This window comes from Mercenaria mercenaria, chromosome 17 (genome assembly GCF_021730395.1).
Source record: "Mercenaria mercenaria strain notata chromosome 17, MADL_Memer_1, whole genome shotgun sequence".
Taxonomy (NCBI): Eukaryota; Metazoa; Mollusca; class Bivalvia; order Venerida; family Veneridae; genus Mercenaria; species Mercenaria mercenaria.
In genome coordinates this window covers 65,525,214-65,550,149 of record NC_069377.1, presented here as the reverse complement: position 1 = coordinate 65,550,149, position 24,936 = coordinate 65,525,214, and the positions used below count along the sequence as shown (strand labels likewise).

At 35.9% G+C, this 24,936-nt stretch overlaps 2 protein-coding genes across 3 annotated transcripts in view; one reads left to right on the top strand and one right to left on the bottom strand.

Moving 5' to 3' along the window:
* Positions 1-1,304: 1,304 nt before the first annotated feature.
* Positions 1,305-12,962, top strand: LOC128550033 (ras-like GTP-binding protein RhoL). The gene is made up of 4 exons (XM_053527885.1): positions 1,305-1,343; positions 2,133-2,271; positions 2,820-2,930; positions 12,541-12,962. The coding sequence occupies exons 1-4, from the start codon at positions 1,305-1,307 to the stop codon at positions 12,960-12,962; spliced, it is 711 nt and encodes a 236-aa protein (XP_053383860.1).
* A 2,808-nt stretch (positions 12,963-15,770) lies between these two features.
* Positions 15,771-24,936, bottom strand: part of LOC123537392 (alpha-(1,6)-fucosyltransferase-like) — a 31,295-nt gene continuing 22,129 nt past the window's right edge. For both annotated transcript variants that reach the window (XM_045321090.2, XM_045321092.2), the window contains exon 9: positions 15,771-24,054. In XM_045321090.2, coding sequence (XP_045177025.2) covers positions 23,743-24,054 — 312 coding nt within the window. In that variant the 3' untranslated portion in view covers positions 15,771-23,742. The remainder of the gene's footprint in view (positions 24,055-24,936) is intronic.

The window sequence follows — 24,936 nt, the reverse complement described above, 5'->3', positions numbered from 1 at the left end:
CATACTTTAACTTTAGTCTTTTAAGTAAGTAATTAATTTTGGTAATAATGGAAGTAATAAGTGACGTATTTTAATCATGTGACGTTTGAACTTAGTAGCACATATATTTTGTATAAGTAGCACGTATTATTTATGGGAGCCTACGGAGGTATGGTGTACCCAAAGGAGCAGTTTTATGCCCTGATTTTTTGTTTTGCTATGGTGCTTACCATATGTTATATATTTTAGCTTCTTCCGCCAGACGATTTTTCCTGGTGATGTCATAACCCGGAAGTACAATGCCCGAGGTTCACTTGTCTTCACTCGCCTGGATGTGATATTCCCAGCGCAGAGCTTACGTCCCATGGTTGTGCCGTAAACCGCAAAGACGATGATTTTTGTTATCCTCTGAAGTCAGCTCAGGGATGCAATCACCTACCACCATAGGGAGCCAACACGGAATCAACGTATTCACGGTTTAAAGGGACTGAATTTAGAAATCTGTTTTGTTTGTGCTACTTAAAGTTCACAATTACATTAAAGACCTGTGTCACGTCAGATTAGAATGGACTATAAGAACTTTTGTATCTAGAGATACTGAACTTCCTTTTTTTTCTTTCTTATAATCAGTTTTTTTTTTCTTTTCATATCTATTCATTGTTAATAATCATCTTTTGTAAATAAATTTGTAAATATTGTAAAGGGTGTTGATTTGTTCTGATGGTTACTGTCGCCGGTACGGCCTTTCCTGTCACAGTCATGTCGTGCTGACTTCTTAATTTCTTAGCCGACTGTAGAATCTGCTGCTAAGTAGGATCGTTTTGTAGCTCATAAAAGTCAATTAGAAATCGGGCATAATTTTGTCTCAGTCTCTTTCTTAGTTGAGGCAATTTGTCATTAGCAGTGCGACGGTAAGCTTCTTCAAAAGAGAGCCCTTGTTCTGTATAGTTGTTAACTTTAGCTCTGAATTGCTCTTTAATAGATTGTCTGAGAGGATCCTGAAAACGCTTATCCCATATCTCACGACGTGATCGCTCTTCTATCATCTCAACTTTTCTACGTTTACCAGGAGGTCCCTTGAACAAAGGTCGTTTCTGTGTAAAGCAGGTGTCATTATTCCTATTTTCTATTCCATCATCATTATCATTATCATCATCACCATCATCATTATCCTCCTCCTCAACATCATCATTATCTCCTCCTCAACATCATCATTATCCTTTTCATCATTTTTGTCAGATAAGTTTCCTCCACCATCGTAAAAGTCTTCTGGTTTATATTCACCATCTGTTAGTTTTCGCCTTTTTGGATTGTTTGCCTCGAAAATGTTATCGCGTAAACGGTGTTGTTCTGGTGTGCTCGATGTAAGGTCTATTACCAAATAACCGTGCGGTCTTGATGTCGCTTGTTCAAACCGTTTCATAAAGATGTTACTGGACGAAGGGTAAATTCTTCTTGCAAATGTAGCTACTTGCTGTCTATCAATAGGGTTATTACATAGCACCAGATACTGCGTATTCAAAGCGATATCTCTGCAGGCTTTACCTTGAGGGAACAAATTTTGGGTGAGATATACGACAGATATGTTCCTATGGTGACTGCCCTTGGTAAAGAGATCAGCAATTCTTTGATCGCATTTAGTTTCAGTCATCAAGTCGTAAAAGACCAGCAGGTTCCTTTGATGAACATTTATGTATTGGGAATCGTTCAAGTAGTCTGGAAAACCGTGTACAAATTCGACCCCGGGATTTTCACGCTGAAGTTCATTATACAAAGGTTGCCATTGTCCAAAACACCATATGATACGCTGAGGCTGAGGTCTAACGTGATTTGATCATAGCAGTTTTCTTGTCCATTCCGTTTTTTTCCACTACCACTTGATCCTGAAACGACCATAGAAAATGGATGTTGAAACGTCATCTCTCTTGCAGTGTCCAATATTTGTAGTGATGGTGAATATTTCCCAGAATCGTTGTCGCTCCTATGCTTACTACGTTGATGTCTCAGCATGAGGTCACGTCTAGAGAACCACTCTTGACAAACAGGGCACTGCTTCATTTTTAAAACAGAAACAAAATGTCTTTCCTTCACCATAAGACACTGTTTATCTTCGTACAAGTTTTGTTAGACATTCTTACGCTTTTGACAAAAAGACATCGGAGACGGTAGTGACTGCGGCGGTGTTTGAAGCGCCGGTGGCGGGATGTGGCGGCGGTTGCGGTGGCGGTGGTGGCGGCGGCGGCGGTTGCGGCGGCGGTTGTGGCGGCGGCGGCGGCGGTGGTGGCGGTGGAGGTGGCGGCGTGTAACGTAGCACGTTGTACCAGAAGCTTGTCTTGAAACACAACACAAAACGACAGTTCTAACATTTATTTTCCACGACAGCAATGCACAGTTACTTATGAATGTTCAGTCTAATTTCACAGATATTATCAAGGTTCAATGAGACTTTTAAAACAATTCTGTTTATAATTCTATAAACACAAGTTCTTAATTGTAAATGTATTTCAGCCTAGCTTTTAACAAAACTTATTAAATTTCAGCTCATGGGAGCGGGACGACATGTCCCTTGCCCGTACCTGGGCACCTCTCCCCGATCACAGAGTATATTGAGTTTATAAAGGATTATACAGGAAAACACAGCAGACACATTATCTAATTTCCCGATCACTTAAGGATACCTACAAGTTCAACAAGCCTTAAGCTACTGAAGATTGTCAAATCTTGTCTGACTTGTCAATTTATGAAATGTACAGTTTTCATCTTCTATAATTTTTATAATCTTAGACTTCTGAAAGAAATACCCGAAATAAAATACAAAACACCTGAGTATTACACTACAGGCGGTGGTAGTGGAGGTGGCGGTGGTGTTGTTGTGGTAGTGAAGGTGGTGGTGGTGGTGGTGGTGGCGGCGGCGGAGGTGGATGTAGTGGATGTTTTTCATGCATTAGCTCGTAACGTCTTCTGTCACAGTCAAATTGACTTTTGACTTATGTGCGTGTGATCCCTGAGTGACCAATGAGAATGCGTGGTATCCCTAGCCAATCAGAGCATGGCTAATTAGAACGTTGTTTTGACTCTATCTATTATACTTCGCCCTGTGAATTCATTCCCAGGCCAAACATAAAGCAGAAATGCATATAATGAAGCATTATAGGTCACATTACCATATATATACAGACGGTAGCAAAAATCCCAGCGAAAATAAAGCGGGCGCGGCCTTTGTTGTCTTTGATCCCTATAGCAAAGAAATTTGCTCGTCGGCCCTCAAATTAGACCCTAGGGTCTCCATATTCACGTGTGAGGCAACAGCCATCCAACATGCACTGAAATGGATACCCGAAAACATGCCTAGAAACATAGCTATATTTACAGATAGTTTATTCGTATTACAATCTATAAATACAGGCTGGTCACAATCAAGATCTGATATAATAGTTGACATTATTCATAAAATCAGCCATCTCAGTAAAATAGGTATACATGTTTCCCTAATATGTGTCCCGAGTCATGTAGGCATTATGGGAAACGAAAGGGTCGATCAACTAGCAAAGCAAGGGTCCGAAAATGGAACCCCAAAACAGGTCAAATTAGCACTATATGAGGTTAATAGCATAATAAAGGCCAAATCAAGGGAGTTTTTTAGACAGAGATGGCTACAACAAGACACAATGCGCTGCGCCCTCTTGGAACATATCCCCAGTAAAATGCAAATTTATAGCACAAACACCGGCCATGATAAGATCATTACCAGATTAAGGCTGGGGCGGAACGGTCTGGGCTGGGAGAACAACTCAGATAAACATCTATGCCCATTCAACCACGTATTCTTTGACATACACAAAGAGTGTACACGAAATGCAGAACACAGATTGGAACTTGAATGTGGACTCCTGAAACTCGGGTTGGTCTGTATAGACAGAAAAACACTCCTCTTCCCTCCAAAGGAAGTCGAGCAGCAGGTCTACAGCCTCCTAATACATTTCATCACCAAAATAGGTTACTTGAACAGAATATAAACAAAACATAAACATTACATAGGAGGGGCCTGACCAAGCAACTAATTTTATAAGCTTAATTCAATATCACTAAGTACCAGGGGGTTTGAATCTCTATATGCACCCCGTCTGGGGGTACCATGTAAGGCTTAACGGCACTGGTGCGGTCAATAGAGATAATATAATCTCAGGGGAAACGTGTAAAAACATGTTAAAATCTTAAACTTCTTACAAAAGAGATGGCGTCAATAATCAGGGGGGTTGAGCTAGTATATGCACCCCGTCTGGGGGTACCATGTAAGGCTTAACAGCACTGGTGCGGTCAATACAAGCGATATATCCTCAGGGTGAAAGGCGCTATCTATCAAAGTTGCTAGGGTCGGGCCACAACTATGAACAGCAATAAATAAATTTAAAAATAACATAGTAACAGGAGCCGACTGTTTATGGAGCATATCAGTTGAAATAAGCCTGAAAGAGGTTTTATTATTATAACTTTTATTATATTAATTTAAATTTTAATTAGTTAAATGTGTACATACATATGTTATTTTAATTTTTCTATATTTTAAATCATAAGGCCAAATACTTTTTATCTACATGTATCTTTAAAATTATTTTGATTTTAAACATATACATAATTTTAAGCCATAATCAGGCTGTTTTTAGACAATGATTTTAAAACTAGGAGACATATCCTTGCAATTACTTTACATTTCGGCAAGGATGGTCAACAGGTTTACTAAATTATTTTTAAATATATTTTTATAACTCAATTTTATTAAAAACTTTACACAAAATAAAAATCAGAAATAAGAGTCTTTGTGTTTTCGTCTTTCGGCAAAGGCCGACTCTGATTTTATCAAATTTTATCAAATTTTATCGGATTTTAGCTAGCTTTTTAACCAACTTTTATTCAATTTTAACTCTTTTATCCAGATAAAAGATACAACAAAATTAAATAAATCTAGTATACCAAATTAAAGTAATGGCCAGCAATGTATATATGTGGTAGGGACCTATGGTGGCATAAACAACGCCCGGACCGAGAAAGCATGTATCAGAAAGACGCCACCATAGGAAAATCCAGTAGTGAAGATGTTCCGGAAACATACAGACTCAACACACAATGATAAACAAACAACAGGTAAACGGGTAAATTTTAAGTTAAAATTCTTACGCGTAATTTAGGCGCCGGGTACACAGGATTTGCGTGTAAAACATTTATTAATTCATAGATTATCTTCAAATTTTCAGAATCGCTGAAGAATACATATAGCTATATGGCTAGATCATTTCTAGTAAGATAATATAATTAAAATAAGCAAAATCACCTAGAAACGGTCGAATTTTGATAAAACCAACTGCAAAATTTCATACAGCGCGATCGTAAATATAATTTCTATACAACATGTAAAGTAATTAATATCGATATAATCATTAAATTCAGACCCTAGACTAGAAAGTGCAAAAAACAGATCGGAAAAACATTAAAAATTGACATAATGACAGCAATTTAAAAATATAGAATAAAACAGTATCGTTAAAGCACATTGAATGTTTAGCGCATATAGAGTAAGCATATTTATCGATATGACACAATTATGCAGTAGACGTGCCGTGTAATCTATAAATAACCTGTGTACTGACAATTATCGGACGTATATAAATGATCTTTCTAAATGTGTTTTTAAAGTTTTAAAGTTTTTTAAGTTTTAGTATTAATAAAATAAAGCTTAAGAGTATAGATGTAGTTCATGGTCAGTGGCAGTTTTTCTCAGGCGTTTCAGGAGTGTAAGTAAGGTAATCGCGGCTCTTACCCTGGATGACAAAATTTAATAAGTTTAAATATATATTTCATAATCTATTTATTATTTTGGAAATTTAGACACAATTTAGGGGGGTATAATTTTTAGAAACATTACAATAACAATAAATACTCCAGCCAAGACCCAGACATGTTCCAAAACTAACACCCGGGCCTTGAATTAAGGCCCCTTTTTAATTATATCATATGAATCTAATTCTTTGGAATCGATCCAGGCGCTGACCTGTATCTGGCAACGGGTCTCAAAATTCAAATCTCGCTGGACCTACGATTGATTAGTTAGACTGGAAACAGTCATAACTACGCAGCGCAGCGTAAACAAATAATCAAAGGCCTGAATGGCCTGAGTCGGCTAATGATTGATGTACTGACAGTATAGTCTACCAGTTTCAGTTTGTTTTTAGTTTTTTTCTTAAAATTTCATAACACAGCTCGATATTTACCCAAAATATTATATCCGGATACGATTACACTTTTCTCCAGTTTGAACAATATATTTTACAAATTGTGATGATACGAAGACATTTAGCAGCAATTGGCAGTATCTGACATTGAAGTTTACGGTTAAATTACCTCTTATTTAAATCTAAATTTTCATAAAAAAGTTGTTTCGTTTCGCCAAACATAGACGATCTACTTTCGATTTCAAAAACTACAAGAAAATACAATTTAATGTTTCGCCGATTTGTTTATTTCTCGAAAAATAAGAATTAAAATCATTTTTAATATCAGTAGTAACTAAACAAACCAGTAAGAGCTTCTTCTTCCGATAATTTATACGTTTACTGACTGCAAAATTCAACCCACGCAAAGTTTATAGACATCATACGATGCGTGTTTACGTTCAATGTGGGAGAATTAAGGCTGATCGGCTATGTTACCTAACGCATCCAGACGATTCAGATTTTGTTTTTAAAAAAGCATTGTGTGCGTTTCTGTAGTTTTATATACGTTTTTATACGCTTAGAAATTATTAGACATGCGTATTTGCATTATTTCTATACGTAATTTACGCTAATACGCATCTTATCTGGAGCCCTGCTGGAACTATTTTTTGTCTTTCGCTGGATGTTACCCAAGCTTTGTAAGCCTGCGCAATTCTTAAAATGCACATTTATGCTTAATGAGTTACATTCGAGAATTGCACAATTACAAGTCATAAATATGACAGATTACATCGTATATTGGTCATAGCAAAGGGAATTGACACAACTTAACTTCATTCATGCAGTGAACTGTTTGAAGTTTGAGAAATCTAATGGAACTACATCCCTTCACTGTGTTATTTGGTCCGTTTAGAGAATCGTTGGATAGCAAGGACTCGTCAAAAGGCTTTCAGCCTTTAGCCGACTCAAAAATGAATAAAACAAAAAAAAAAAAAAAAAAAAAAAAAAAAACGAATTCATTCACTGTCATTTTGGATATCAAAGTGGAAGGATCAGGTAAGGTAAGCTTATTTTACGCACGAGTGATTTGACTTCCAATTTAAGTTTATTGCCTTATAGTACTTTCATTCATTTGATACCCTACATGCCTAGCTTTAGTTCAATTATGAAGGAGTTAGTCGGGTTTTAACGCTTGAGTGATTTTGGCTCATTATTCGGTCCCTTTTGAAAATACGATTATCAAAGTATACATTTTTTAAATCATCATGACGAGACCTTTCCAACGATACCTCACTTGAGCATGTTCGAGTCTAGGAACACGCAGAAAATGTGAATTTTACGAATGATGGATTTCACTTCCAGTTTGAGTATACCGACTTATAGTACTCGTAGAGACCTTCGGTTAGATACCCAACATGCCTAGGTTATCTTTAATAATAAAGGCGTGAAGCTGGGTGTTTTCCGGATGAATGATTCCGGTTTTAACCTCAATATCTGGAAAACGGATAGAGATAGACCCATAATAAAACATATTTTCCGAATCTACTCGAAAAGATCTTTCTAACGGTACCGGTCCCGAGCCTGTACGATGACTTTGAAATTTAATGACTTCATTTCCGGTTGGCACCTAGGTTATGGTAAAGTGCACCCTATAGGCTTTTCAAAAATGTCTGATACCCAAAATGTAAAACTGGACCCTTAAACGTCTTATTTTTGATGATTTTTAAGCAGCCTTCTCAAAAAGTACCTTACCGGTTTTAAAACTCTAGATGGTCATTGAAAATGTTGGCAAATATTTTAGAAAACTATCAAAATCTTCTTTAACATCATATTATTGATGGTATGAAAGAGGCACTAACACTCGAGTTCCAAGTCGGGAAATTTAATGTGTTTTTTCCATACTTGCTGCGATAGGCATCGAGTACTTTGTCACGCGCGAATTCCAAGTCAGGAAACTTAATGAGTTTTCCGCATGGATTCAGAGAGGCAGAAAGTGAACTATCACGCTTCAGCGCTATTCCGAAAAATATAATAAGTTTTCCACATGGATTCGGAGAGGCAGAAAGTGCACTTACACGCCTGAGTGCCAAATAGAGAATTTAATGACTTTTTCATCCGGTACAAATTTACGCATGAATACCAAAGCTCAACCATCAAAGACTTGTTCGATTAATGACCATTGCTATGAGTATACAGTACCTAAAAATAGTTGCACCGAAGTCGAAGGTTCATTCTAAAATTAGACTATGAGTTCATTTGAATGACCTCTTGTAAAAATAGATACATGGTCATTTACTTAGTGGACGCCTAGGAGGAAACATCGTAAGCAAAAAAGTAGCCTTTTATTTTCAGTTAACGTTACTTCTAACGTTGCTATCTTAAATAAAGCTTTATGTTTTTAATTTATAGACATGCGTATTTGCATTATTTCTATACGTAATTTACGCTAATACGCATCTTATCTGGAGCCCTGCTGGAACTATTTTTTGTCTTTCGCTGGATGTTACCCAAGCTTTGTAAGCCTGCGCAATTCTTAAAATGCACATTTATGCTTAATGAGTTACATTCGAGAATTGCACAATTACAAGTCATAAATATGACAGATTACATCGTATATTGGTCATAGCAAAGGGAATTGACACAACTTAACTTCATTCATGCAGTGAACTGTTTGAAGTTTGAGAAATCTAATGGAACTACATCCCTTCACTGTGTTATTTGGTCCGTTTAGAGAATCGTTGGATAGCAAGGACTCGTCAAAAGGCTTTCAGCCTTTAGCCGACTCAAAAATGAATAAAAAAAAAAAAAAAAAAAAAAAAAAAACGAATTCATTCACTGTCATTTTGGATATCAAAGTGGAAGGATCAGGTAAGGTAAGCTTATTTTACGCACGAGTGATTTGACTTCCAATTTAAGTTTATTGCCTTATAGTACTTTCATTCATTTGATACCCTACATGCCTAGCTTTAGTTCAATTATGAAGGAGTTAGTCGGGTTTTAACGCTTGAGTGATTTTGGCTCATTATTCGGTCCCTTTTGAAAATACGATTATCAAAGTATACATTTTTTAAATCATCATGACGAGACCTTTCCAACGATACCTCACTTGAGCATGTTCGAGTCTAGGAACACGCAGAAAATGTGAATTTTACGAATGATGGATTTCACTTCCAGTTTGAGTATACCGACTTATAGTACTCGTCGAGACCTTCGGTTAGATACCCAACATGCATAGGTTATCTTTAATAATAAAGGCGTGAAGCTGGGTGTTTTCCGGATGAATGATTCCGGTTTTAACCTCAATATCTGGAAAACGGATAGAGATAGACCCATAATAAAACATATTTTCCGAATCTACTCGAAAAGATCTTTCTAACGGTACCGGTCCCGAGCCTGTACGATGACTTTGAAATTTAATGACTTCATTTCCGGTTGGCACCTAGGTTATGGTAAAGTGCACCCTATAGGCTTTTCAAAAATGTCTGATACCCAAAATGTAAAACTGGACCCTTAAACGTCTTATTTTTGATGATTTTTAAGCAGCCTTCTCAAAAAGTACCTTACCGGTTTTAAAACTCTAGATGGTCATTGAAAATGTTGGCAAATATTTTAGAAAACTATCAAAATCTTCTTTAACATCATATTATTGATGGTATGAAAGAGGCACTAACACTCGAGTTCCAAGTCGGGAAATTTAATGTGTTTTTTCCATACTTGCTGCGATAGGCATCGAGTACTTTGTCACGCGCGAATTCCAAGTCAGGAAACTTAATGAGTTTTCCGCATGGATTCAGAGAGGCAGAAAGTGAACTATCACGCTTCAGCGCTATTCCGAAAAAGATAATAAGTTTTCCACATGGATTCGGAGAGGCAGAAAGTGCACTTACACGCCTGAGTGCCAAATAGAGAATTTAATGACTTTTTCATCCGGTACAAATTTACGCATGAATACCAAAGCTCAACCATCAAAGACTTGTTCGATTAATGACCATTGCTATGAGTATACAGTACCTAAAAATAGTTGCACCGAAGTCGAAGGTTCATTCTAAAATTAGACTATGAGTTCATTTGAATGACCTCTTGTAAAAATAGACACATGGTCATTTACTTAGTGGACGCCTAGGAGGAAACATCGTAAGCAAAAAAGTAGCCTTTTATTTTCAGTTAACGTTACTTCTAACGTAGCTATCTTAAATAAAGCTTTATGTTTTTAATTTAAAAGTGATACATATTTTACTTTAGATTATTATTAATAAGTTCTTTGTTTACCACACAATGTAATTATTCAATTAGGTCATAGATAAATCTAAATATTCAAATATAATTAATATTTATTTGAATTTCTTGAAATATTTTGTTTTCGTGTTATCTCCCCGTCTTGGGCTGAGCACCTGACCCTCAATGTGCGCGAACACGCCCTAGATAGGTATATAAGTCAGCTCTATATACTTCAGGGAGATATAAATAGCAGAGTGAGGTCATTCCTAAACATTTCTCATAAAAACGTCATTCTAAAATAAGAATTCAAAATGGCCGCCGCGCATGCTTACTGAATTCATTTCTTATATGCAAATGAGTTACTATAAATAGTAACTAGGTCATCCAAGATGGCGTCCGTTTATTTGCCTCCAAACCGACCCCGATACTACTGATATCAATTAACAATTTCAAGTCACTGCTTTTCATAAAAGTACAAATTCGTTTTGATAAAATTCTGATAATATTGGGGAGTTATATATTTATGCTCGTTTGAATCAAAACTTACACAACAATTAACCTTCGATTTTATTATTTTTTCATATTGTTTTACAATTATTAAAACGCTTCCTTACATATTTTGACATAAGCACCACAAAGCGGGGCAATATACACCTACATCAGAGGAGGAGGATGTGTGCGGGTGAGGGGATATAATGTGACAGCGGATGGGGGATTGTGGGTTTAATACGGCAGCAGTGACGCAATAATAAGAAACAAACTGAATGTGATTCTGTGTGTGTGCGTGTGTGCGCTTGTGCGCGTGTGCGTGCGTGCGTGTGTGTGAGGGTCGGGGGAGGGGGATCATGTACACCTTAATAGTTTTGAAGTTGTGCTGCAGTCACAAGCTGTACATATTGTTTCATCGCCACCTGCCTATATGCCAAGTTTGAAGCCAATACCTTAACTGGTTACCAAGTTACGATCTGGACACAAAATATGAAAGGCAAATATCTTTGTTGTAACATTGACTTTTGATCTACAGACCTGGTTCTTGCATTCTGCACTGTCACATTGCCACCTACCTATATGCCAAGATTGAAGTCAATACTTTGAATAGTTATAAAGTTATGCTCCGGACACGAAATATGAAGGACAGATTGGACCTTTGTGCTCCATTTGTGACCTAGTCCTTAGACCTACCGACCTGGTTTATGTGCTCTGCACATCGTCTTATGATCATGTACCAATATGCTAAGTTTACAGTCAATACCTTGAATGGTAATTAATTGATGCTCCAGGCACGAAATATGACAGACGGACGGACAGATGGACAGACAGACAGACGAACGTGCCATCACATAATACGTCTATTTTTTTTTCAAAACGTGCGTATAATAATTGAAAATGACTTTGTTCTGTTATAATTTATCATATGAATGACACTGGTCTGTTAGTACGCACAGAAACCATAGAAACTGAAAGACGCGAAGTTACATAAAGCTGTGAATATAAAAGTAGCGAGAGGTAAAAAAAACTATAAATGGTATTTTAAACTGCCAACAAAAAGGAAGGTTTTGCTCAACCATGAACATAAGGATACAACGAGAAGACCAGTAACTACTCGGAAATAAGATATTTGAAAATGTTAAGCAGTCATATCCGTTATGAAAATGAAAAGTGTAAAAGATAGCGAGCGGATTGTACGTTGTTCCATAGTAGGAGACAGCTTTTTTGGAAAAACGTCTTTAGTAAACAAGTTTCTTAGAGATGACAACACTGACAATCGTTCTTCTACAGTATTTGATAACTTTGCTGGTTAGTTTTTGATATTTTAGTATGAAATTCGTTGTAATATATGTAATATAGAATACTTTTAGATGCTTATGTTTTGTCAGACAGAATGAACAAAATATATGGTAGTCTAGAGTTCCATCCCTACAATCCTCTAAGTGATATTTAGACAAATTAACAATCAAGTTAATCAATAATTGTGCGATGAGTCCCCCATATGTGATATTTAGACAATTTAATAAGATGTATCTTTATGTGACAAATAATGAATATTTACATGACACCAAGCCTTCCTCTAACCATACAGTAGCTTTGGAAAATAATAAAAATAAGTCACACATTTTAATCTTCTTTTTCATAGGAAATGTTCACACAACAGAAGGTGAGTACACGATCAGTATTTTTGACACAACCGGACAGCATGACTTGGATGGATTACGTCATTATCCTTATGCGCAAAGCGATGTGGTTATTGTCTGCTACTCCGTCATCGACCGGACTTCTTTGAGCAACATCTCACAGTTCTGGATGCCAGAAATTAAGAAGTACACAAAGAAACACACACCAATCATTCTCGTTCCAACACAGAGTGACTTAAATGATGCCAAATTTACGGCTATTAGACTGAATGAAGGAATATCTTTAGCAAATGAAATTGGTGCCTTCAGTCTGGTGGAAACGTCTATGTACGATTTCAGAAACGTGTCTAAACTCTTTGAAATTGTTGCCATGGCAGCAAGTAAAAAGAGGAAGAATATTATATCAAAACTTTTTAGGAGGTGAACACTTACGGAACTGATGAATCAACACCTGGCTGTCCAGATCTTTCAATTTGTAAATGTTGTTAGCATGGCTTAAAGAAAGAAATTGCTGCTACATGGACACTTTCAGTCAGTTCCCTTTTATTATAAAAAGCTGAAAATGCTAGAGTTGAACGTGATTTTCGAGGCTGAACAAGGATGTCAGACAAAAAGGACTAGATACCCATTGCAAACACGTCTAAGGAAAATCGTAGGATTACATAACAGTGTCAAGGAGTACACACCAGATTCTGGATTACATACCAGTATCAGGAAAACACACCAGTATCAGGATAACATACCAGTGCCAAGATTACATACCATTGTCAGGAAAACATACCAGTATTGATAGTACGCACCTATGTAGTTTAAAGACACTATGTGAGTAACATTTGATTAAAAACAACATAATAAATGTATATCAAAATAATGGCACTGCTACACATACACGTGTCAGGAATGCATACCAGTGTCAGCAGTACAAACCAGTGTCATAAAGAATGCATGCCTGTGTCGGGAATGCATACAAGTGTCAGGAGTACAAACCAGTGTTATGAGATATACTAGTTATAGTTTTTCCTTCAAGATATTTTACAGGAACTCGATCAATCCTTGTACGGTAACATGCGACTACCAAATGACACAATACTGTCAAATAAAAAGTGTGTCCTTCCGGCTGAGTGTTGAGCTTTTGATGCTTTTGGAAGAAGACGCTTTTCCTTGTGTCAATAAGCGCCACGCAACTTGTCGAACAGCAAAGTTTTGCACCTTGTTAGCAAAGTGATGAACCTTTGGTTGCTTTTTTATGACATATCAAATAGAAGGAATTGTAGCCTTAAGTCTTAAATTTGCATCTGTTACGGCTAGCTGAAATTGGAAGTGTACCGCATCGACAGAATTAAAATGTTACAATCGAGTAGTGGTCAGTTATTTCCGATCTATAGCGGGTCATTTACATAATGAACATTAGCGGTCCTGCGGTTACATTTATTATAGCTGGACAATCTAACAACTGCCGAGAGATTATGATATCTGATTTAGGACAAATCTTAAAAGCACATCGTTTATAAACATGTATTTTCAATTTTAATTCGGACGAGATCGTTTCCCGATTTGCGCAGTGCCTGAATTCATATTAACCGTATGTCTGTTGGTTTTTATTAAATATTCAACTTAGATGTTTGTATCATTATAAGTCGTGGATGTTGTTTACATTGAATATGCAACAAAATGGTGTTGCCAATAGACTCGTAAAAAGTTCCAAAACTGGTACAACAGATTTGAGGTGTGTCTCCTTATGTTATCCGCCGCCGGAGGCGGAGGGATATTGTTTTGGCGTTGTCCGCCCGGATGCTCGTCCGTCCGAAATGGAAAATGTTTATAATTCAAAAAGTATTTAAGCTAGATTCACCAAACCTCATATAATTATTAACTGGCACGTGACCTTTGCTCATATAATGCATTTCCCCTACACCCAGTAAAAGCAGAGATGGTTCTTTTGTACATAACTTAATATGTATATCTGAAAATTAGATATCTTTCAAAATATAGTCCCTCATTCACAGCACAATTTATTCGGTGGTGGATATAAATTTACTGAATTTGCTTGATATAATATAATCTGCTGTAGTCTGTAACGAACTGAATGATGACCACTAATTATGGTTACTGTGCGTGCTTTTAAGATTCCTTTTCATTCAGGTATGCACTCGCTTTTATTGCTTTGTATTCCACTGTAAGCCACGGCAGTTCATTTCTTTCAAGCAAAGTTTTAAATTGCAAACTATACCTTCTTTGTCAGGTACCAGGAATATTCATTTGAAATTAAAACAGAGTTAGTGAAAAAATGGTATACATAGTCTAACCTCTTTTTAACGTTCATCGAAGGGACTGACTGACAGTGACCACTATAGATAGGTGGCCACTATTTACTGTTTTTTGATATAGGACATCAACGTTAGTTTAAAACTTAATTATGCTTATCATATGCATAAGCTGTGGTGTTATGTTACGCATAATAGCTCCGTTTGAAACTGATACAATATTATCTTATATTACAATATGAAAGAAACACACATACCCGCCTGCTTAGATCAACAGGGAATGCGCAGATCTACGGATCGTGGGGTCCTGAGTTCTATCCCCGGGCGGGGGCGTATGTTCGCTATAACGATTTGATAAAGGGCATTGTGTCTGAAGTCATTCGTCCTCCGCCTCTCATTCATGTGGGGAAATTGGCATTACTTGTGGAGAACAGGTTTGTACTGGTACAGAATCCAGGAATACTGGTAAGGTAAACTGACCCCCATTACATAACTGAAATACTGTTATAAAATGGCATGAAACCCAAAACAAACACGATTCAAACGCAACTGATCGGGACAATTTCTCTTCCTCTTCTCTTTCTTCAGAAATAAATGTTTTCTCGTAAATGGTCTTTAATTTTGACATCTTTTATAACAGATAAAGTATTATATTGGTAAATTTATTTCCTTTTGAAATGTTTTAACAATGGTTGCAATTTGTGAACATTACGAATGACGCTAACTAACGGTAATCTAACAACTTTTCGATGTAAAGGTTATAAAACTAGATTTGGTTTTGTTTACCTTCAGTTTGACAAAATAAAACAACACGTTTATGTTTTACAAGATAAGAGATTTAGTGACCGTTATTTTTTGATGACATGAAATTATCGTAAAGACTGAATACATTTTCGGAAGTATTTACATAAGGGTGAAGGTAATAACGTTCAGTAATAAAATCCTCAGAAGAATAGAACGAAACCATGAAAAAACAGCAGACTCGGTTTTATTTAGTTTATTTATGGGAGGTAATGAAATTTGCAACACCCTTCACACCCGCTAGCACCGGTTTATGTGGAAATCTATTAAACGTGTATTAACTCCATGATCCCAAAGCCCAGAAAAGATAACAAAGCTGAGACCAGCGTCAAGGCATTTGCAACACGTCAGATGAAACAAAAACAAAAACAAAAATAAGAATGGCCCTGATTCAAGATTGCAGCCTCCTAAGATCGAAACCATACATCAATTTGTGTGGAAGGCATTAATTCATCCTTGAACGTTCACACACATTGAATATACGCTATAAACCTACGCTTAATCTAAACCTAATCTTTCGTCATATATTATACACTCATTGCGTTCGTATACATCCAATAGGTGCACATTAATGTTTACGCAGTGTTCGTACAGATTTGTAAATGCTTAGAATTTAGACGAAGTAAAACAAGTCGACGACAAGGACAAACACACAAATTACATAGTGAGGCACCATCTTTGAACAGTCGGTGACAAAAACACCATTTGGGGAGTGTTTAATGGTATGAACCAACCATCTCTTCTTAAACCCTTTTCATGCTTCAAAGTTACAGGGTGCTGTAAATAATTTATCAACGCAAATGCTAATAAAAAGCAACATGTGTAGAAATAAATGCTCATGTAGATACTTAAAGAAAGAAAAACACTGAGGAACCGTATACAGTGTAACTTCCGAAAACCGAACGACCTCCGGACCAGCCTAAAAGTTCGGTTTTTGGAAGTTTCCGGAATTCAGAAGTTTGAAAGTTTGTAGGCAAAGTGGACGTGGTGCACAAGAGTTATGTTTTCTTACACGTAGGATGAAGGAGATTTTTATCCTTTTTAATTTTACAATTTCATATTAATTAATTAATTGATTAATTAATTAAATTATAACAAACATTAAGGATAATAAATACATAAATAACAAATATAAAAAGAAACAACAAAACTTTAATAATGGCATTTACGCAAACATTTTCCACTTACATTTTACCATCTTTGGAGTCCCGAGTTCGTCAACATTATATTTTAAGTAATGTTGATAATGCATAGTTTAATCGGTGTAACGAAATCATTTAAATCATCTATCTTTCTTTCATTCAAATATTAAGAAAGTTTTAAACACATAAGATATTTAATTCATCACGTTTTCATAAATTGAATACAAATGAAAATAATCGCTAAGTACTTCCTTACTTTTGCATCAAATGATCATTGTGATTATTTAGCGTGTCAAAGTGTCAAAATAAACGCGCGCCGCTAATAAATAAACAAACAAACATGTTGACAGCGTTTCTGGATGATCAGGTGACACTTTTAATCCAGCAAATATTTTGCTGTTCGGTTTTCAGAAGTCAATTTTAGTGTTAAAATATAAACGGTGCTTCAAAAATCGTCCGGTTTTCAGAATTCGGAAGTTCCGCTTTTAAAAGGTTAAAAATATATGGAAATAAGAACAGAAAAAACGGGACATTGAGTTTCGTGCGGTTTTCAAAGGTTTCCGGTTTTCAGAAGGTCCGGTTTTCGGAAGTTACACTGTACACGTTTATCGCATTTAGAAACTATTGGTCAAGAGACGCCAAGTGCAGACCAGAAATATTCCTTGTCCTGTTAGTAATTTTCCGATACGAATTCGAATTAAACAAACTGGCTGCCGCATCACCGGAATAGTCGAATCATGGCTCCTGCTATAGATATATTTAAGGTAAATTCTTTTACGTACGTGACAAAAGCCATAAAAGCGGAAATAGAACAATAACTGCATGGGCGGTTAGCGAAGACTATGTAAAGCTAAATCATCTCGTAAAGCAAAGGACTTAACCAATTCTTAAGTTAGCAGTTTATTGTAGGATAATTTACTTTTCATACAAAATAAAATACTTAACAAGAAATAGTTTCAATACAATATATCTGATGAATTTAAAAGGGTGGAAAATAAAGTTTCTAGTGTTTTCGCATGGAACCAGCTCTTTATGACTGGTGTTGATAAAAAATAAACAAAACATGATGTTGTAAACCAGACGAGTTACAATTGTAAGATTCCAGTCTGCACAATAACTTGAGAAAGTAGCTTTGTTAGATTACTCATGTATTTAGCCAGTATTGCTTTTGCCTATTCTGACATAATTCTATCGAATTTCTAATTTATCTATTATTTCACGTCTCTTGTTTTAAATTATGCCATTTATTGCATGTCTTTCATTCAATCTTTCATCACTATTCAGTATCAAACAGAGGAACTATTTTCCGAGTATTAAAGCACTTCCTTATTGTAGTAATCCAAGGGCAAGTCACTGTGCTCTTGTGCCTAGTTAGTACAGATTTGTCAATGAATTTAAATTATAATCTAGCAATATAAAATATAGGAAATTTTTAACAAATCCTGGCGTTTTAAGGTCATTATATTATTTTTCTTAACTGACAGCCGTTTTCTTACGACAGGTGTATATAGAACACTAATCAAACTGCAGCCGCAGATTTGTGAAATTCCGAAACTAAAATGGCTATTTTTTCATTTCTTGGATATCTATCATCAAATTAACTTGATTTGTTCAGCTTATCAATATCTATCTTAAAATGTATTTAAATTTCATAGTAAGTCAGTAGTTTATTTTTTTTTTCACATTTTTAAAAAAAATATATCTTCTACTAAATGATTTCTTTCGAATAAAAATTCTGTACCTGTATATTGACCAATACACAACACTCCAGCAGAGACGAGCTCGACACCTTTGTTACTTCTGTGGAACCCATGTCTGTCTGGGGTTGTTGGCAAGCAATTTCCACATTTTTTGGCTGTTTGCCAAGTTTAGTATGAATAGTTATTAAATTTTTTAAACCCCCAGGAAAACACTTACAATTTTATACAATGCACTTCAAATTCAAAATAACAGCGATATGTCGGAAAAATTAGAGCTGTTAAAGGAGGCGAACAGAAGACGGGATGATCAAGAAAATTTAATCCACATAGCGATAGATGGTCGATACAATTCAACCACAATATTCAGTCGTAAGAAAGCCGGACAGAATGCTTCCCAGTATATTGGAATTGCCTGTGAATCAATGACCGAGAAGCAGTGTATCATTGCTGCAGCGGTTCAGAACAAGCTCTGTCGGACAGGTGCCTGGCTTCGAAACAAAGACTACGATGGAAAATGCCCAGACGGCAATGTAGACTGCACAACGTCTCTTCATCGTACTGCACCTCTGTCTGAGCACCAGCTAGAGAAAATCTTTGGAGAACAGCTAGGGGTACCTGGAGCATATTTCAAGTATGTTACCGGTGACGGAAATGCAAGATGAGCTGCTGGAGTAGGAGAAGCTATGTGATTACCTGATCTTTTTTTAGAAGGTCGAACGTCAGGCAGACGCTACTCATCTCGAACAGGCTCAGTTTCGACAATGTTACCTGGCACATTTCAGCGCCGGAATGTTCCTTGCTGAAACCCGGGGAAAAGACAAGAATAGCAGTTTACCGCCCAATCAGTGTGTTTCTGCCACACTGCTGGTCGGCATCCACAATTCTTCTGGAAAGAAACTTGAATACTTGGGAGTACACCTGTCAAACGGTAATCGGCACTCTCGTCGGCAAGTGCAGGTGGAGGAGAAATACCAGGAAAAGTATGCAAAGCAGCAAAAAAAAGTAAAAGCAGTTTACTATCCATGGGACGGCAGCTACAAGAACACCTAAATACATGAAGGTCAGACTACCATTAGGAACAACTACACTGTGTGCCTTTAACATGGAGGGGAGGAAACTCTGATGTTCATAGCTGTTCAAAGTGATACCTCTATTTACCTCCATTCTGTTGGAAAAAACTGAATAGATATACTAAATCAGATTACACAAACAGAAACATACAAAAGAGAATGAGCAAACATTATATTCTGATACACTATGGGTGTTTTTAAGAAAAAGTATCTTCAGAAGCCACAGAGTGGTACAGACATCCTTAACGGAAATTTTAAAAATATTTCGTATTGAAACAAACGTGACTACTGATATTATTGTATCTTCTGTAATAATAAAGTCCTAACATTTAAAGTAAGATTTTTAACACTGCATTTGTTTTCGTATTACAACAATGGCAGCGCCTTTTCAGGGAAATTAAACAAGTTTTCACGGCAGATGTCAATACCAAATGAAATATGTTGTAATGACTATCAAGTTTTTCAAGTTTATGCATGTGATGACAACATTGATACACATACTGAACCAGTCTAAAGACAATGCTCAGTGTACAAAACAACAATGCAGCATACTGCAATCTAAAAATAGAACTATATATCATTTGATGTTGCTACTTCGAGAAGTTACATATGTGCATCCAACTATGAGATCAGTATATTTTATGGAGAATGAAATTATTAAAACTGAGACAAAATGACCTTACAGAATAATGCTAGTTTAGTAAGTTTTGGCTTGATTTTGCAATTCATAAGATCATCTAGTTTGAATGAACTAGGATGGTTAAAATAATATTGTAGCATGAACTTTTTTCTACTGACACTAACGTGCATTATTTCATCACGAGCAGGCACCTGGGTAGAACAACCGACCTTCCATAAGCCAGCTGGATGGCTTCCTCACATGAAGAAATCAACGCCCCGAATGAGGCTCGAACCCACATCGATGAGGGGCCAGCGACCTTAACCACTCGGCCACGGAGGCCCCTTACTGACACTAAAAAAGTAACATTCAAATAGATAGTGAAATTCATCCCCTATTAATTTATTGTCACAAAATGTACATTTTCTTTCACATCGTTCAATGTTATAATGTCTCCCTTTCTCAATAAGTAAGGAATGATTCAGTGCTTTAAAACAGTGCAAACTGACGACTGGAAAGACATTGTAATTGCTTTAATGTTTAAAAAATACCCCAAAGTAGCTACCATAAAACCCCCAATAAATCCCAATCTTGAAACAAATGCCAACTCTGTTTCCCTTTAAAACATATGTACTCAGACAACATTGATAAAAATTATGAAACAGTGATACCATTTAATGTTAGAATAATTAGAATAACAAGAATACAATACTCGTTGATATGACAACAACACACATCTGCCTCTCAGTATTAATACTATGGGGTGCAAGGCTCATGCGTTCCACGTTCACGCAGAGTGGCTCTTGACACAGGTGCGACACATCTAAACCGGAGATGAAATTCGTTTATGAATATTGTATCGCAACATTTGGGCATGAAGCGTGTGCCATTCTCCATCTGGAAACTTGGACTTTATGGCCCCCGTTTCTTTTTCACACAGCCCTGCAAAATATGACAGCTATACACATTTTCCAGTATTTTTCCATTCATATTTTCTTGGTAGTTTTCAAGCGTCCAAGAAAATCGAGGTTTATAATCGGAAATCATAGTGCTCTCCAAGAAATCCAAGATGGCCACCAATATGGCCGCCAAAATATTCAGTTGCACAAAGCTCAATGTACTTGCAAATGCCTTACACATGGTGTGACTTAAGTGTGCTATCTATGGCTCAATTTATCGCTTTTGATCAAAGTTTCATATTTCATATCGATGTTATCCGACAAATGTCATAGTGTTTTCTTGAAATATATATAATTCATCACCATGGAAACGGTCAAAGTATTGAAACGGTGAGTAGTATTTTATTTTATTTTATTTGAATCGTTCTGATTAAAATGATAGTTTTAAATATGCTGATAAAGTTATGTTCATTTAGAACAGTAATCAACAAAAGAAGACCAATAGTGTTTGCATGCAAAATCAAGTGGTGGGGTTAATTCAGCGTGAAAAATAGAAATCCGTAATTGTTTAGTAAATAATCACTTGTTGATGTCCAGTAGTAAATATTGTGACTTCTATGGTCATAATATGCCCATACACTTGCATCTCAGTAAAGTACAAGCGTTTGGGTACATCATGACCATTCGAAGGCACTATATTTACAAATGAACAGCACAGGTAATTATTTACAACACAAGTAAAGCTTTTAATTTTTCATGTTGAATTACGCCACCCATTTGATTTTGCATGTAAAACTCAATTTGGGTTTTAATTTATTTCACTTTTGTTGATTATTACTTAAAATGCTTTACGTTTCATCATTATTATTTAACACTAACATTCTAATCAGAACAATTAATAAAAATAAAATATTACTAATTGTTTCAATATGTTTGACAGTTTCCATGATAATAAACAACTTGTATTTTGCAATTACTATGACATTTTTAGGACAAAATCGCTAGGAAATATGAAAACTTGATCAAATGGGACGAACTGTGCCATAAAAGGCTCACTTCAATCCCACAATATATAAAGCATGGATAATATCTGGAGTTTCGTGCAGCTGAAAAATGTAGCGACCATCTGGCGGCCATCTTGGATCTCTCGGATGGCAACATGACTTAAGACTACCACCCTAGACTTTTTTGCACCTCAGATAACCACCTAGATAATTATTCAAGATTATCAGGGAACCTTTTAAGTTGAGCAGGGGTAAAAATTGAAACTTGTTTAAATGTGGCTGTAAATGGGCTAGTTTGGCCAAATTAATGATAGAAAATGACAATTTCAGAGCAATTTAGCAGAGAAAGTGTAGAAAAACTAAAAATATTTCAATATCACTGATTAGGGGGTATTTTTTTCCAAAAATGCATCTTCACTGACTAAATATTGCTAAATTTTAGGTGTCAGTGAGTTTTGGTCTATTTTACAGTAAAAGTGTATGATTTGAGTGCAGTTTATGGTAAAAATTGATAAAATATAGCAAGCATAAGCCCCAGCAAGGAAAAGTGGCCATGAATTATGTCGCGACAGCTTTTTAAAAGGAAATTTGGTGCGCTAGCATACGTTACTGAAAAAGCCGTAAAACCTTGAAAATTGCTGGTATCAAATTCAAACTGGTATTTTTTCATGCACTTAGGTTACTGGTACAATTTAAGTGAAAATAACACTTTCTGAGTATGGAAAATTTCCTTTAAGGACGGATTACACCGTTTTCATGGGGGCATGTTTAGAGAGTGATGTTTCTCAGAACAGATTATTTTTCTTATATGTAATATAACATGTCAATATTTTTCTATTTTTGATAAGAAGACATGTCATACTAAATGACCATATATGGTTTTCATATCATTGAAATGCTCTAAAGTGCTGAAAATGAGGTCTGAATATTTTCTTGTTTATATGAAATAAAGAAGGAACTGAATTGTTAGAATGTAACTCTAAAGTGCCCCCATGAAAATAGCCGTTTAGCAATTACGCGTATGTAGACATTTTCTCAAAGAATAAAACTGATTCCAGGAAATTCTCAATGAAAATGGTCTAGATCTTTTCTCAATATAATAAGCAATAAAACTAAGCCAAAAATATAACTGTCACCTCCTCATATGACTCATTAAATTAGATTTCATCCATAGCATAGAACTACATTTTGGACTACTTCACATGTAACAACTGAGTAGTCACTTCATGTTTGGTGTAATCCGTCCTTCATGCAAAAAGAATCCCCCTCAGGTACTAGACCACTATATACAGAACGCTACAGTAGTAGCAATTAAAGTACGTTCGATCGCTTCCTGTTTCTTACTTACTATACAATAGTAGGTCAAAACTAGGCCAAGACGTAGACTGTTGTATCCTCATCAATGATATTACCCCTTTTTAAAAATGGATAGAGGTAAAATAAATGAATATTTTTTTTTATAAATATGTAAGAAATTTTGTAAATTCGCTGTCAGAATTATGAAGCAAACTGCCAAAAATATCAAGGGCTCGTTAGAAGTTTCGATTTGTTTACTTGACATGAATAATTCCGAGATAGGTTCCATATGGTTGTCTTATGTTATGCTTTTAAAAGAATATTTTTGATAAAGTTTGGTGGAGTGACGAAAACTCGCACATTTAATTATTTTGCTCATTTTTGTCCGCTGTTGCCAGTTGATCTGTCTTTACTTGAACTGGCTAGTCGGTCTCTCGGTTTGATTCGGTTCCAGTTGTTTTCTTTCGGAATACACCGGCATTGCAACTCGCATGATCTTATTGTCAGCTGTAAATATTGGCCTTGACGGATTAGATCTTTTGTCATTCACGAGAGCGAATCCTTTCATGTTGACTCCAGATGTACCATTTTGTTTAAAGCTTTGCACAAACTGTTTCACATAAGCTTTTTGATTAAAATAGTAGTCGGTATCTAAGGATAAAAGACGGTTAGACGCTTCCCCATCTCGTGACTGCATAAGTTCGTACACAAGTCTGCCAACCTGAAAATATATATTCATACACATACATTTATAAAGATATAGATTTCTAATGCAGTGATCATGAAATACTAGCTATTCAACTTTAATGTTTTTTTTATTTAGATATTCAACGGAAAAATGGATTGTATTTAAAAATTCCACTGTTTATGGTATTCTGCACGTTTGTTTGTCCAGAAGTGATGGCGTAACGTCATTTATCCTGAAAACCGAGAATATTGTCTAGTCAAGATCGTATAGCAAAGAAAATAGAACATTTCCAGATATTAGGAAATTGCTATATTTCTTAAGAAGGCTGAGCTACTGACAGATTACATGTTTTCGAAACACACGAGAATTAGTTAGTGTTACTAATTTTTCATACAAAATTGAAAATCATTCAATGTTCAAATTAACCTTTCGTTGCAATACAATGAATTCAAAATTGCCAATGACGTTCACTACGTCATCCACCACACCTTTTTACATATACGCGCGTTCCGTTGCAAAGCGTAAACGTATTACGGACCCAAAACAGATCATTCAAAACAAAATGGTGTCAATGTTATAAAGGAACGCTAATATTCCCAAACATTTCATGATTATTTAATAACGTTGATAGACCATGTATTCTTGGTGTTTACGTAGACAATACATTATCGTGGAAGCTACAATTAAACAAAGTATGTATCAGAATTAATAATAAAATAGCGCTCTTCAAGAAGATAAGTTATTACTTAAGTTATGATATGAAGATAATGTTCTATAATTCATATATATATATTCGACACTAGATTATTGTTGTACCGTGTGGGGGACAGGAACTAAGTGCATTAACTTTATATATAAGCTTCAGACAAGAATGGCAAAATTAATAAAAAACAATGAATCAGACAAACCGAACTC

Excerpts from the sequence above, each read along its gene's own strand:
- LOC128550033 (XM_053527885.1), top strand. The coding sequence starts at position 1,305 with ATGTTATCGCGTAAACGGTGTTGTTCTGGTGTGCTCGAT. Across the intron at positions 2,272-2,819 it reads CGGCGGTGGTGGCGGTGGAG|GCGGTGGTAGTGGAGGTGGC; the intron begins GTGGCGGCGTGT and ends ATTACACTACAG. Across the intron at positions 2,931-12,540 it reads TGTTTTTCATGCATTAGCTC|GAAATGTTCACACAACAGAA; the intron begins GTAACGTCTTCT and ends TCTTTTTCATAG.